The 16,870-nt window shown below is 35.2% G+C and overlaps 2 protein-coding genes across 2 annotated transcripts in view; both read left to right on the top strand.

The window, feature by feature from the left end:
- The window catches only part of LOC137014121 (coiled-coil domain-containing protein 178), a 38,460-nt gene extending 27,446 nt beyond the window's left edge, over positions 1 to 11,014 (top strand). The window contains exons 18-19 of the mRNA XM_067378270.1: positions 2,919 to 3,053; positions 9,816 to 11,014. Of these exons, the coding sequence (XP_067234371.1) occupies positions 2,919 to 3,053; positions 9,816 to 9,971 (291 nt within the window). The 3' untranslated portion in view covers positions 9,972 to 11,014. The remainder of the gene's footprint in view (positions 1 to 2,918; positions 3,054 to 9,815) is intronic.
- Positions 11,015 to 14,301: 3,287 nt separating this feature from the next.
- The window catches only part of klhl14 (kelch-like family member 14), a 38,157-nt gene continuing 35,588 nt past the window's right edge, over positions 14,302 to 16,870 (top strand). The window contains exons 1-2 of the mRNA XM_067378028.1: positions 14,302 to 15,889; positions 16,009 to 16,091. The gene's annotated coding sequence lies outside the window, so the exon portion shown is untranslated. The remainder of the gene's footprint in view (positions 15,890 to 16,008; positions 16,092 to 16,870) is intronic.

The following is a 16,870-nucleotide window of genomic DNA, read 5'->3' as shown; positions in this document are numbered from 1 at the left end:
AATGTGTTTTCAATATATTCATAATTTATAATATTTATATTCAAGTTCATAGATTTGATATTTATATTGTAGTTGAAAACAGCCCTGTGAGAAATTCATAGTAAAGTTCATAAAAAGTAAAAAGTTCATAGAATTAAAATTGATGGAGAAGGTCAGACTATTTCCTTCAGAAAGACCGTTGGTTAGCTAGCTCATTTAAAACTAAGAATCGGAATCGAAACAAGGAATCGAAATCGGAATCGTTCAAATTCAAACGATACCCAACCCTAGTAACAATTAGCATAGCAATTGCTAATGAGTACAGCAATATAATAGACCATTTAACATAATCTGTTCTTAAACCAAGCTCATGCTCCACTTGTCACAATGATGGTAACCCCCCAAAAAAGCCAACATAACATAAAAAAATCTTCTAAATTAGTATAGCAAAACATTAAACTACTAAATCTCCCACTTAACATTAATCTTGCACAAAAATATTATACAGCAGTTAATTTTAGCATTTATGCCGCGTCCCAATTCGCATACTATCCATCCTAAATAGTATTCGAAAATAGAATTAGTGTGTCCCAAATCATAGTATGTTGATTTGAGTATTCCAAAGATATCCGGATGGTCTACTTTTTCCAGTTAGAATCCGAACTGCAGATCCGTGCACACTCTAACGGTTAATATTGCCCACAACCCATTGCGCTGTGGATGAGGATTCGATTAGAACTACAAACACAAATAAAAAGTGTTAAAAAACTACAAACATGACGGATGTGTGAGACCGACGATGTAGCAGAGCGTTTAAGATAAAGATAAAACAAAAAAATATTTATTAAATGTTTTCCACATTATATTTCATCTGCAACAGCATTGTGAACTTTTATAATGATGCGTTTGGTCATCAACTTTTAAATGCATCATTATGCAAAGATGAGTAAAGTTCTCCACATGAAAGACCCATGACTGGCAGATCAATGTGCGACTACATTTCTCTCTGAAACAGTAGGAAATTAAATTAAATTGAATGTGGAGGATTTTAACTGTGACAAGATGATTGACAGGGCAGTTTAATCGGTTACAGGTTGTGTAACTAAATTACAGAACATCCGTTAAATTATGACAAAGTAGTATGTCCCAAAGCTTCTGCTACACACTCAAAAGTTTGTACTTTTTCTTCACAAAAACAGTACATACTTTTAGTGCTTAGTATAAGTAGGCGAACTGGGACGCAGCATTACTCTCCCTCTCGAGTGTCATAGCAAAGCATGCTGGGAAATAGAAGCCCAGCCCAGTTTCAGTTACATTTAATTTTGTCTAAATTAAAAGAAACAAGTTCATAAAACTCAAAACAATGAAACAGTTTAGATTACTTAAAATATTTCAGTTTTTTGAAGTTCGAAATAATCATAAAAGTTCATTTGATTGAACTAATTTGTTTAGTTTACGTTTACCCTACTCAAACCAATTAATTATTTTCAGCATTATGGTTTACTTTGGTACACAAAACAGAAAAGAAAGAATATATAAATTGCAAAAAATATGATTAGGAATATTTCACCCAAAAAATTAAAATTTGAAATTTCTGCATTAGTGTTCTAGTGACAGATGGCACTTAATTATTTATGTGGTTTTCTGTGGCATCCTTTGGTTATGCTGACAAACTTCTTTGTTTTGCACTTTTATCAAATGACAATAGACACTGCAACTATAGACACTGCAACACTGTCCTCAACATCAACATATTACTTATATATAATACAGGTTAACATATACAATGATGTACTGGCATTTTGCCAGTTTAGTTGGATTTGCTGGTTTAGTCTGAATGAGAGAGCTAGAGCGCCCCCTTGCAGTGGTAAAATGTACAAACTATGGGCCTACCTAAACATCCACAATCAGTTTAATGCTTGTAAACAAAAGGTTGGTGGCAGGTTTGCTATTGTAACCCTGAAGGCCTAACAGAAATTGCATTGTATACATCTTGAAAGTTGGGTTGTTACAAGAGAAGCAAGTGTGTTTTACAGATACTGGATAAACAAAAGAACGCATAAATGAGGTTAGTGTCTTGCATCACTTTGACTGGAGTCTTTTTGATATTTCGTTTGCACATTTATTTCTACAGTATATTGTAACTATTGTTACTTGTAGCATTAATAGGATAGTACAGTTTTTTTTTTGACACAGCTCCATAAAGGACATTTTTTTGTACTCGTTCAGTTAAAGGCTGAGCTAATTCGCTTTAGTTTTTTCATGCTCCGAAGAACACATTGCCAAGCAATGATAAGCTTAAAGGAAGAGAGAAGAGATGGGGCGAAACAAGGGACGACATCCCTCTGAATTGAAACCCCCTTTTTTTCTGGAAAACTGCACAAATAATAAAGAGAGCAGCATGCTTTCTTTCTTTCTTTCTTCTCTAATCTCTCTCTCTCACACACACACAAACATATACACACACTCTCTTTCTCTCTCAATTTTTTTTCCCTTTTTTTCCAGTATACTCGGAATAATTTCTCGTTGCGGCAGGGGGTTCATGACTTTTTGTGTATGTGTAAAATATGTCTGGAGGGGATTGGTATAAAGTTAAAGTGAGTGAAGTCGAAATATTTTACTCATCAGCTTTGCAGTCACCGAGTTTGCCTGAGCTAGAACAAAACCGCTGAAGCATTTAGAGAAAATTAACCCCCCATCCTGGCAGCCAGATGTGACTGGTTTCCGCCCAGTGCACATGAGTGGGCAGGGAGAGCAAGAGACTGTGAAATTCCTGTCAGCCCCGTGTACTGCAGAATGGGCTATTGACTGCTTTCTCTATTCCCCTCCATCATTCTTCTTGAACACTGCCATTAATTTCCTCTCCTGCCTTACCAATTCCCCCTCTTTTTTCTCTCTCTCTCTCTCCCTCTTTCTTTCTTTCTTTCTTTCTTCCTCAGCTTTCTTTGTTGCAGAAGAGGATGCACAAAGCCATGCTAAAATACTTCAAACACCGCAGCGTCTACAGCCAGGCAGAGCTGGCCCGCTTCCAGACCCTCTCCAACCAGAACAACCAGAAAATGAAAGCCCTCCAGGTATGGGCTCTTTAGTACCCCTACAAACACACACACATACACACACACAACACTATTTGTAAGTATTGCACTATATACTACAATGGGTCCCATTCAGGGTAATGCTTGTTGAGGTTAAGATGAGGTTGGTCCTTAAAGGAATATTTCACCCAAAAATTAAAATTCAATTATTATTTACTCACCCTCATCATGTCTTTCTTCCATGAAACACAAAAGGAGATGTTTGGCAGAGTGTGCACATTGCCATACAATCAGGGCTTGACATTAACTTTTTTGCTCACCATCCACTGTGGCTAGTGGTTTTCCAAAGTTACTAGCCACTCATTTTCACTGGCCACAATTTTGACATTGAAACCATGGGAAAAAAACATATATAGATATAGATAAATTAAATATCTAATATCTTCATAATTTGGCAGCAGGTATATTAGGCTGCTGTCACTTTAAGACCTGATGCACGGATCCAATATACTGTTACACATGCGTTTTCTTTCTCAACTGTTTACGTTCACTTAAAACCTAACTGACTGTGTTTACATGAATACTGAAGACCGACATTTTGACATTATTTTGTGTGTATTTGACTGTTTAAGCAAAAAAGAGCTCAATTTAGTTCTGAGAGGCGGCTTTATGTGTGCACACTGTAGGTGTGAGCATAAAATCTGCAGGATTTGGTAATATTATGCGCCATACGTGCAATCCCACCTCGAAATTCAATCCTTGTAATGGCAACAATATTCATCCGGAGCAAGTGAAATGTGTGAGTAGGGGAGGCGGGTTTGTATGTCAACTCGCTGCTTTTCACATACAGTAGAACATCTTAAAAATTTGGTGATCATGGCATAAGGTGCTGAAAAAACAGCGAGACTAGAGTCTGTCTAGTATGTTTATATACTGTAAAATTACATTTAAAATTACATTTAAATAATGAATGAAATTAGGTTTGTATTTAACATTATTTTCTATATTGGATTAATGCAACCCCAATGTTTAAATGATCTAACACAAAAGGCATTTGGTCTCAGTGGAAGGTGTGCTATGCGTGCTTATAATGAGGTGAACGGCGGTGTGTTTGTGGCTCAGTCAGGGGAGGCCAGCTCTGGAAGTCAGGCTGGTGAATGGAGCATGAAGACGAGGAGTTCTTCAAGCTCCTCCGAGTGTGAAGGACAAAAGGAGCAGCCTTACTCTAAACTTTGTCACAGCTCTGTGTTGATCTCCTCCCCCAGACACAGACTAGCATTGTGTATAAGAGACTTTACATTGTGAAATAATGGCAGACCGAGACATAGCAATAAAGCGTCACCATTCTCAAATGACCCAAAACTATGAGAATCGTGTAGTTGCTAACCTTAGGTTTTAAAGGCTTTTGGTATTAGAAAGTCTAGTTTGTCACAGCTTCCTATTGTTATTGTCTTTGTATTGTGCAGCAAACTACCATACAATGGCCAGACAGACACTGGCATATGGGACATAGGGGCTGTGGAGGGCCTCTGACCCTGCCTGGGGGCCCCTCATGACATTATGAGGTAATTAAATATGCAATTTTAGTAAATGACAAAAATCTAGAAAGATGAGCCGAAAATATTTGAGCAAAGGAATAATGAAGAGTATTTAAGAGAAGGATAAATTATCCAAAATCATATCTCCATCTGTCTCCATCAGCAGTATTATTTGATACAAATGATTAAAGATTTTCTTTATGGATTGAACACAACCTTTTTAAAGCCATCTTGGTAATGCAACAAACAGCTATGTTCTAGCTATACAAGTTTTCTAGTCATATTTCCATATTTAAAATCACTAATATATTCAAGGCCGTTGTCAGAGGGACATCCGGGAATGTTGTCCCGGTCTCTTTGACAAGGGGGTTCTCTTGGGCTCTGGGAAGATATTTACGTTCATTCAAAATATCTCAACAGTCATCACTTTGCAAACAATAATTGTTCTTTATTTTGCACGCTTGAAAACATAGTCAAGTTTTTACAACAACAAATCAGACACTGAAGTAGATGAAAATGTATTACTCTGCATGTATTTGGAGTATCATGAACAAGGGTCAGACCTGTATTTGAGTCCTTAATATGGTTACGTTCACACACAGTTCAGTTATGACAACCGCATATCAGGACTCACAGCCGCATTCTTGGAAAACCCGTGCTGTGTAACGTGTGTGTGTTCTTGTGTGGTTTCACTTTCGGTAACTTGAAGCGACGGAGATATAAGCTGTGCATCATCTGAGAGTTTTAGATAGTCACTGTTCTCCTCCAGAGCTGTTCCTGTCAGTTTTGTGTGACTCAAATGCTCCACTCTCCACCCAGATATGAAAGCTGCTGCAGTTTAATGAAGATTTGATGGATGAACTCATGGCTCTATTGGACTCTTGTCATATCGAAAGTGATAAGGCTTTTCAGTTTTATGGATGTCGCCATCTTTGATATTACTTTGGTCACTGTCACTATTGTTACTGTTATGGGCTTGACTCCCACTGAATGTTCATACAGACAGTATTCAAGATGCTACTATAAGTTGCTGTTTGAACAAGACTCACACCTTTAAGTAAATAAACTGACAGTTTGTTCAAGAAGATACTTTAAAGGGCTCATGAAATGCATTTTCTGATCTTTATATTATGTTTCTGGAGGTTAGCTTATGAAGTTATCAAAGTGTTTTGCATCAAAAAAAATTAAAAGGTGCCCTTGAATGAAAAATTGAATTTATCTTGGCATCAAATAACAAGAGTTCAGTACATGGAAATGACATACAGTGAGTCTCAAACTCCATTGTTTCCTCCTTCTTATATAAATCTTATTTGTTTAAAAGACCTCAGAAGAACAGGCGAATCTCAACATAACACCGACTGTTACGTAACAGTCGGGGTATACGCCCCCAATATTTGCATATGCCAGCCCATGTTCCCAACATTATGAAAGGCATTAGACAAGGGCAGCCAGTAACGTCTGGATCTGCACAGGTGAATCAACAGACTAGGTAAGCAAGCAAGAACAATAGCGAAAAATGGCAGATGGAGCAATAATAACTGACATGATCCATGATATCATGATATTTTTAGTGATATTTGTAAATTGTCTTTCTAAATGTTTCGTTAGCATGTTGCTAATGTACTGTTAAATGTGGTTAAAGTTACCATAGTTTCTTACTGTATTCACGGAGACAAGAGCCGTCACTATTTTCATTATAAAACACTTGCAGTCTGTATAATTCATAAACACAACTTCATTCTTTATAAATCTCTCCAACAGTGTAGCATTAGCCGTTAGCCACAGATCACAGCCTCAAACTCATTCAGAATCAAATGTAAACAATATAACAATACTCACATAATCCGACACATGCATGACGAACACTTTGTAAAGATCCATTTGAGGGTTATATTAGCTGTGTAAACTTTGTTTATGCACTGTTTAAGGCAAGCGCGAGCTCCGTGGGCGGAGAGCACGAGATTTAAAGGGGCCGCACAGCATAAATCGGCTCATATTTAATGATGCCCCAAAATAGGCAGTTAAAAAAATTAATTAAAATAAATCTATGGGGTATTTTCCCTTTCAAGGGGCATTAACTCTTTCAGAAACACAAGTAAATGCCCACTGCTGTGATTGACAAACTTCATCACACTGAATTTGTGACGTGTTTTGACAGCCAGCATTGTAATAGAACCGTATGTGTTTGAGCCTGTGGTCAACCGATATATCACCATGGCAGACATTTAGCATTTTTTAAATATCAGCACCGACCGACAAGTTTTGCTGTTTGGCCGATGTGTTAGACGCGGGACTTTTATTTTGACGGTGCCCCAGGCTTTTATTTTGACTGCGCTGAGAATGTCGGCTCTGAGAACGGCAGCATTGTCTCTTTTTAACAGTTTTGTCTAATACATTACTAGATAGAACTGTAAAAAAAAAACTAAATTCAATCTGTTCATCATAAAAAGTTATCGAGTCTCTTCAAAAAATTTGGACTAAACCGTTCAATTCATATGGATTATTTTTACGATCTCTTTATGAACTTTTTGAAGCATCAAAGTGTTCGCTGCGTAGCTGTCTATGGAGGGACAGAAAGCTCTCAGATTTAATCAAAAAGATCTTCATTTGTGTTTTGAAGATGAATTAAAGTCTTACAGGTTTGGAACGACTAATTAATGACAGAATTTTTATTTTTGGGTGAACTAACCCTTTAAAGTATCGCAGTGCCCTGTGTGCAAAGACTTTTTATCAATGCTGATTCTGTCCGAACACTTTCCCTAAGATACCACAAGCAAAACATGTCCACCCATCTACTCATGAGGAACCTCAGTCGCAGAGGGTTGCAGGTTGCAAAAACTAGTTCCACTGATTTGTCCCTGTGTCTTCCTGAGGAACAATTGACTGCTTCCAAGCAACTCTACTGAAGTAGAGAGACGGGGGGAAGAGTTAAACGAAATAGAGAAAGCGTACAAGCCTGTCATCTCGTAACGCCGCTGCAAGATTGGGCACTCAGTTCCGGGTTATGCAAGTTTACACCAGGGATAGCATAATTGACAATTGCTAACAACAGAGAGCAGGGTGGAGAGTTGTGAATGGCCAGTAATAATTGGAGCGAACGCCCACTGCGCTGCTCTCGAGGGACCGTAATCCAAGATCTTGTTTCTGATATAATTGTTAGTCAGAAAATTTCTGCATGGCTAGGCCAGCTCAGTTCCCAAGCTGGTTGACAGTGCAAGGCAGTTTAATAGAAAAACTGGTTGCTGAGGTTTTTTAAAACAGGCATGCACTGAACCCACACGCACAGTTCACCAGGAGTGTGGTGCACACCGTCTTTCTCGTTCCTTTGTTTTGTCTTTTTCAATCTACTGTCGTACAGTACAAAATAAAAGTGTCTCAATTTGTCAGTGTCGCATTTTTATAGGTTTCTTGGAATCGGTCAAAGTTTGACTAGTAAATGCCATATGTGCAAAAGTCTTAGGCCCGTCAGTATTTTCAACCCCCAAAAAAGGTTTTAAGCCAGTTATGAGATAACAGCTGGTTCTCCACACAGTGATCTGATCTCACCATCATCGAATCCGTCTGTGAATACATGAAGAAACAGATGAAACTGAGACAAACTAAATCCAGGAGAATTGTGGCCGTGTCTCTAAGATGCTTGAAGAAACCTGCCTGCAAAGATACAGTACTGTGAAGAGTTTTAGGCACTTGTGTAAAAATGCTGTAAAGTGAGGATGTTTTTAAAAATTCTGTTATAAATAGATTTTATTTATCAATTAACTAAATTAAAACAATATTTTGTGTGACCACCCTTTGCATTTAAAACAGCTCTTGTCCAGGTACACTTGGGCATCATTTTTCAGGTATTTGGAGGCAGGTTTCTTAAAATCTTCTGGATTTAGTTTGTCTCAGTTTCTTCATGTAATCACAGACAGATTCGATGATGGTGAGCTCTGATCTCCATGTGGAGCACCGGCTGTTTTCAGACTCCTTGTATTATTACAATTAATGGCAAAATGAATGTTTGGAAATGTGAACGGATATTTCCTATTGACACACTACAGCAAAAGATATAAATAACTGGCTTAAAACCTTTTTTGGGGGGTGAAAATACTGACGTGCCCAAGACTTTTGCACAGTACTGTATATAACAGATGCACCGATACTAAATTTCTCCACCGATACCGATAGCCGATTATTCAGAGATATATCTGCCAATACCGATAACAATACAGATAGTTTGGGGTTCCTGCCTTTTATACCTTCTTTTAATGATTATTTCATTATAATTAATAATTAGTCAGTATATTTTTAATTATAATATTTTGAAAGAAATGCAAATAAAAACTTTATTATCTCCATTTCATCAACTTGTTTCAGAGTAACTGATATCAGTTATAAACATAAACACGTTACTCAAATTAATATTAACACACATTAACTACATTCTGAAGATTAAATTAATATTTCTTAACTTTCTGAATGTTATTAATTCATATAATTACTATTAATATTGAACATCAAACTGTTTTTTTAGCATTTTTTTCACAAATTCAGTGCATTTTCCTGCCATCTTTTGATTGACAGGATATATCGGCCCTGACTATCGGCTGTTTTACCGATTATTGGCCGATATATCAGTGCATCTCTAAAACATATATATATATATATATATATATAGATATATATATATATATATATATATATATATATATATATATATAAAATAGAAAAAAAAAGGTAATATTGCGCAATATTATTGCAGTTTAAAATAGCTGTTTTCTATTGTTATACATTTACATTTTTTTCTTTTTTTTTTTAAATATTATTTCTTATTATTATCAGTGTTGAAAACATTTGTGCTGCTTAATATTTTTTGGAAAATGTGATGCTTTTTTCAGGATTCTTTGATGAATAGAAAGTTCAAAAGACCAGCATTTATTTGAAATAGAAATAGAAATTATAAATATATTTACTATTACTTTTGATCAACTTTATGCATCCTTTCTAAATAAATGTATAGATTTTTTTTTCCCAATAAAAAAAAATTCTTGCTGACCCCCCCCCTTTCGGACGTTACTGTGTAGTGCATATATTTAAATTGCCTTTAAATTGAATGGAACTACTAATTAAGCTATTTAACACAACATATATTGGTGACCAAATATACTGGGCTTTCCAAGTATTATAGATTTATGTGGGACCGAAGCTCCCGCTCCACTACAGGTTTTTGTACTGAATTAGCCAGCACTCATTCATTCCATTTGCTTGCCTGTTTAAACAGGAGGAGTTGTCAAAAGCAATCCAGCACCTCTCTGAGTTCCTGCTCTCGCTGACAGATGACTCAACTACCAGCCATGTCCCGCAGCAAGCAAACAGACCCATCGCAGATGCCGTCGGATCGAGCAGGAAGATGCCTACAGTTCAGATAGCGGAGTAATTGGACGCTCACCTGCGCCAGACAACTTACTTAAACCCCCAGCATGCTTCACTCTCTCCCTTGTCCGACGCTCACGGCCCAATCCATAACAATGAAGCAGGTGACTTTCATGCTACTGTCAGGAATGATCTAATTTTAGCGGGGTGAATGATTGCAATTGGCTTTGCCTCATCAGATAATTAATCTATGTCACCATTAATTGGAAAAGAGAATAATTAGGGGGCTGTGTTGACAGAAATTCTACGCTTCTCTAGATTCTTGGATCTAATTACACCTACTTAAACCCCTCTGACCTTAACTAGCGGATAGTATACCTGCGTAACCCTAACCAGGCTCGGGTTGGTCTCGACCGCCTCTCGCTCTGCGTCCTTTGTCATTTTTTCCCTCCTTTTTGGCTTGTTTATCCTCTCTTTTCCTGTCTCCTCAGAGAGCTGTCTCCCTCAATCACTTTTCAATATTCAATCTTAATTTTGTGGAAGTTTAGCATTTTCAATGAGCTGGAGATGAATGATTAATGAATAAATTTGAATGCTTCATTTTGTCCATGGATCATTAGTCAAGTCCTTTGTGGGAAGGACCTGCGAAAAAAAAAAAAAGAGGGAAAATTATTGAGACATTAGCCTGAAGCAATCCAGGGGTAAATAGTATGCACAGAGGGATGTTGTGTGAACGCTACCCACTGGCATTCTGCACAACCCCACCGAAACGCAAGCCTTCTAATTTACCCCGCTTCACAAGACTGATGTGCTCTATCGACAAATAGGTTTCATTTACAAAAATGAGTTTTCATTTTGATGTTTTGGTGTATGCGCCATTTTACATTTTATTATTTTACCCTTGTGTTTTGTTGTGCCTCCTCTGGTGAGATGTAAAATAACTAAATTATTAATGAAATGTCAGTTACATCTGACCGAAATCTCATAGTTAAGCAAAGACATTAAAAAGTGACATCCTTGTTGGAATATTTGGTATAATTGGGATTATCTGTTAGATTGTTGAGTAAAACTTCTCAATAAGGCCTTATTTGTTATCATTAGTTAAGACGGACTAACAATAAACAATACTCACGATTATTAAAGGCACAATATGTATGATTTTTGGATTAAAAACCACTAGAGCAATATTATATATTTTATTGACTTGTGTACTTACATTATCCCAAATGTTTTCAAAAATGCTTAAATCCCGAGAAATCAGCTATTTTAACCAGTGTAACGGCCTTTGTCATTGCATCACCTCTCAATTACGTCACTTCCGCATTACCCTCGATTTCCATAAAAACACCAAAGATGCTTTGATATGTTATGCATTTTATTAGACAGGTGATTAACTGTTTGGAGACCTTTATCGACAGACAACTCGTCATTGTTATTGTTTAAATCTCTCGTTTTGTTCATTTACCACGAGTAACATGTTTGTTCCATGCCTCAGAGACAATGCTGTTTTGTCAAGTGGTTAACATAGCATAATCAGAAAGAGCTTTGTTTGTAGTAACAGTAACACACCATTTTTTCCACCATACAATATATTTTAAAATTAATTACATTCCATTTACCAGCACAAGTCATCCAGGTTTTATTAATATGATATTCTAAGTGTGATATATCAAGTGTCTCATACCAGCCACGAATGAATGCACATAACTACTTTTAACACACTCAAAGTATTTTAGTATGATTGTTTTGACCTAGTAAAACAGTGCTGCGCTACCCCATAATTTTAATTCATCGAATAAACTGACTCGTATGAGTAACAAATTTCAGGTAAGAAGGAGGCGGACGTTAAACGTAACTTTAATTGTAAAATATACATAAACAACAAAACGAAAGTGGCCGACTGCGGCATATAAGCAAAATAAAAACAGCAACATAAAATGTCCTGGTCCTCTGTCGTCATTCCATCTTATATCCTTCCAGAGCTCGTTCCGCTCCCATGGATCTCGGCCCCGCCCTGCTTCATATCACAGTAACTTTAATAAAACTTTAATACATTAGCTCATCCATGACCATGATTTCTGCCTGAGTCCCGTCGGATTGCTTTCCATCAGCTGTGGAGCTGAAGATGACAACTCCCATGATTCCATGCTCATTCACTGCGTCATCAAAGCCTTTGTTATTGTTTTGAATATTTGACCTCTAGTGGCCAAACTTACATACTGTGCCTTTAATCTGATTGATGTTAATTTCAACATTTACTAATGGAGCCTTTTCAGAGACTGTGATGACATGTTATTAACAGTTATTAACAAAAAATATTTTCATTTAGAAATGCTATCATGGATTGTTTTTCTTTTGAAATTTGAGCAAATGAGAATGCTAAAATTATATTTGTTGTAGTTTCCGTTCACCAATAGAAGTTGACCAAACTATGACGACTTTACCAACATAATCAGCTAATAATTTTAATTAACTAATATTAACAAAGATAATAAATGAAAGTCTTGGGATATTGATCAGTTTTATTATTATTTAAATCTATAACACTTCACAATAAGGTCTAATTTTTAACATTAGTTAGGCTAAAACATGTTTACAGCCTTGATAAGATAAAATGCTGTGAAAATAATATGTTTTAACTAATGTTAAAAATTAGACCTTATTATAAAGTGTAAATTGCAATGCAACTTATTAAACACCCCAAATCTTATATAATCTTTAAAATAAAGGTTCCAGTTAGAATCAATCACTTATAAAACTCTCTTTCAAGAAACATATACAGTAGAAAAAGTGTGTATAGCTGTGACAGTTTTGGGTTGATTATGTAGATGTGGGAATGACGTATATTCCCTGCAAAGTGTTATAGGATTCATTTGACATGAATGAATGGGCCCAGAAGCATACATACTCCCATGACAGCAATACAACTTTTTTAAACCGAGAATACAGACAGTGAACTTAATGGATGACTGAGAGGCATACTATTTCTCTTTAAACCCAGTGAAAGAGATCCTTTGGCACCTTTGAGACTGCCAGAGAGGATGAGTGTCCCGCCCTTCTGCATTTGCAGTGGATAATAATGGGCAGCAACTGGACTCATACTTCCTGTGGTCAGCAGAACAGCACTAACTAGTCCTGCTGTAGTCACAGTATAAAGGTGGAAAAAGACAGTATTATACAATGAATAGCTCTGGCTGTAAAATTTGACCGGATGAGCCATGAACGAAACCATGTTATAACCAATATACGCAAACGTGTTGAGTTTTATAGTAATGTGCCGTTCATTCATTGAATGAACTTTGATATTTTGCTTATCAACTGTAAACTGAGTACAGTTAAGTTAATGAACTGTATTACTTGATAGAAGATTTATTTGTTGTGATGATGATCACATTAATGTTATATTGTTAATTTATTAATAATAATAATTATATTATTTTTTAATTTTAAAATGTATTTATAAATAGAATAAAAAAACTGCCATTTGGGCCAATCAAAAAGAATGCAATTCCAATTGTTACCACTAGTGCACACCCTCATTAGCCCTCATTATTGATTGTTTACCGATTATTATTATTATTATTATTATTATTATATTATTATATAACCATTTATTAGGAACTTATAAAAAGCAAGTTAATAAAGAGTCAGATATCTTTAATAAATAATATATTATTAATAACAATAATGATAACTGTTGGTATTATATTAATAATTAATGATAATAATTTATTTGAAACTTAATTATTGTATAATCATTTATTAGAAATTTGAAACAATTAATAAAGAGTCAGATATGTTCAATAAATGCATTATTAATAACAATAATTATAATAATAATAATAATTATTATTATTATTATTATTATTATATTAATAATTAATACTAGTAATTTATTCGAAAGATGTTAAACAGTGAGATAAGGATGCCAATGTTTAATCATTTATTATTATTATTATTACAAGTACTACTACTACTAATCATAATAATATATAAAACTTGATAGATAAAAATGTATTGTTCATTATTATTGTATGAATAATAAATATTTATTTGTTAATAATAATAACTTATTTGAAACTTTTATTAAAAAATCAATTATTATAAACTTGAAATCAGTTCATAAACAGTCAGATATGTTCGATAAATAATTTATTATTAATAACAATAATATAATAATGAAAATTGTTACTGTTATTATATTAATAATTAAAAATAATAATTTAATTCATTAAACAGCCAGATAAAATGCCAATGTTCAATAAATAATTACATATTATTATTTTATTATTTATTTGATAATAATAATATATTTATTTATTTATTTTTTTACATTTTAATTATAAATATTATTGAAAACAACCATTTGGGCCACTCAAATAGATGGCAAATCCAGTTGTTACAACTACACTGTAAAAAAGAATTGTTGGTTTAACTTAGTTCATTGAAATTAAAAATTTGAGTTAATACAATGAAGGTGATTGATTTAATCAACAGAAACTCAAAAAATTATGTTATCTGAACCACATTAACTATCTAAGTTGGTTTGACAAAAGAAAAAAATGTTGTGATAACAGTTTGCAGTGTAGTGGCACACACTCCTTATCCGTGGTTTGGCTCTACATCACATGGATTTTTGATTTAGTCTAGTCTAAGCTTCAGAAGAGTTGCCATATTAAATTCAGGTATAACGTATAGCAACACATGACTGCATATTGAGGATATATTTATGCACAATTGTCTTGTTGTATTGATGTGCTTCATATCATGCACTCTTTGTTTGTGCAGTAAACTTTGTTGGCACCTCGGACACCCGGGTCATGTTTTTGAAGGATGGATTGTCTCTTTGCTTTCTCTTCCAGGTCAGGCAGCCATATTTTAAATTAGAATACTTCCCAAACACATTTGTCTGCTCTTCCAGCCTCCAATCAATCCTGTGAAATAAATGACACCAGGCCAGGAAACACCACTGCCATTAATTTCAACAGAAACATGCATCAAACCTTACAGTGGGTTAGCAACCGTCAGACGACTCTATTACGCATACACAGATGCTGTATTGAACACTAGCTTTTCTAAGCCAAAATGAAGACGAATTTTGACCAATTTGAGGTCACAGTTAAAGGTATAATGTGTAATATTATTGTATATGATATGAAAAGACGGCTGTAAGCTAGTCATTGGGAAAGTTTTCAGGAAATGTGTTTGAATACAGTCATCGCTTTCGCAATTCGGTGACGCGAGTGCTGCAGAAATTACACACTTCATCTTTAAGTTAAATCAGATTGAATGCATGATTAAAGCTAGACTTTTCAGTGTCAGATTTATAATATTCTGACGGCCAATTCAATAACAGAGATCATAATTACAAGACGTACATACTTGTACTCATGCAGGCTTCACGCCGCAACACGAGGCGATGACAACCCTTGAAATGTGTACAGATGCTGAGTCTGTGTGTATTTAATTGGAATATAAGACACCTGAAAATGTGAGGAAAAAAAAGAAGAGCGATAAACAAATTCGTCATGAAAATAATATATGTTCTCTTTGTCTCCACACTTCCCTGCCTCCCCACACATTCATCTTAACAGGATAATAATTTGTGAAAGTCTCTGACATTTGTGGCTAGCTAGCATGGTAATAAACCCCTGGCTCGGAACGTTTTTTAGTTAATTAGAGTCAATCAATCCAAACTTTTGCTCACTTACCGGTGTGAAACAGCAATATAATGAGCAGAAATCAGCACAGTGATTGGAAATACAAATTACAGCTGTTTAAAGGAAACCACACAGTCTACTACGCGGCCAGCGAAGCAAGAGCCTGCTGGGGACATCTTGAAGGGTTTGGTGCCAATTCGATGGGTGCAGTAGGGGGAAAGATATGAGACGGAGATGAAGAAAAAGAGGGGGAGAGAAGCTCAGCAATGCAGATGCTGAAGGACGGATTCAGTCAAACCGCCCTGACGGCAATTAAACACGAGTTACGTTTGACAAAATCTCTTTATTAATACTTGCACTGTGACAATAAATGCGTACTGTGTAGGTTTGGGCCTAATGTGATTGTGGATGTAGTGTAATATCTGTGTTTTCTCATTACAGATATCATTAACATGTGACGTTCATATGTAATATCTGATGAGCAATTTAGCAGAGACCGATTTTGATTGGACGGATGCAAAAAGGTATGTTATGAACACTCACTCTCATAAATAAGCTTCACTCTTCTCATAATCGTATTGCTAAATGTTTTTGGGGTAAAATACTCATTTATTCACCTTTAAGTTGTTCAAAATCCCCAAGTAGTTTTTTTGTAGTATAAGATGACAAAAGCACCATAAAAGAAGTCCGCTGAAGTCGTTCGATGCTTTCTGTGAGGAATACACTGAAATTCATGTCATTTTATCATGAAAATCTTTCCTTCCGCTAAAGCACTCAAATCTCAATTGTACTCGTTCAGAAGACTATTGAGCCGAGTTTGACGTCAGTGATGCCAAATGTCTTTTTGAATGAGATTTGAGAGCTATGGCTGAGGGAAGACTTACATTTTCCTCACAAAAAATATTTTATGGCTACAGAAGGCTTGGCACACAGGTTGTATGGACCAATTTTATGGTGCATTTATTAAAATTTTTCAATTAAATTCTAGTAGTGTGTTTATATACAGGCCTACAGTCAAACCAAAATTTATTCAGACACCTTGAACATTTCATTCATTAATACAGTTTATTCAATATAGTTTAAAAAAAAGGGTAAAATATGACAAGATCTCAGAGTTAAACTGAGTCAGAAAAAATTAATTGTAGCTAGTAACGTGATCTATTACATTACACATTTTAGGTAATGTAATCTGACTACATTTAGATTACTTTTGATACAACTTGTTTATTGCATTGATTTAAATACTATAATCTTATATCATATTTATAAAAAATCCAAAGTGAAAGAAAAATGTATCCTTTTT

This window comes from Chanodichthys erythropterus, chromosome 23, assembly GCF_024489055.1.
Source record: "Chanodichthys erythropterus isolate Z2021 chromosome 23, ASM2448905v1, whole genome shotgun sequence".
Classification (NCBI taxonomy): Eukaryota; Metazoa; Chordata; class Actinopteri; order Cypriniformes; family Xenocyprididae; genus Chanodichthys; species Chanodichthys erythropterus.
The sequence above is the reverse complement of the archived record's forward strand: the minus strand, read 5'-3'. Positions and strand labels throughout refer to the sequence as shown.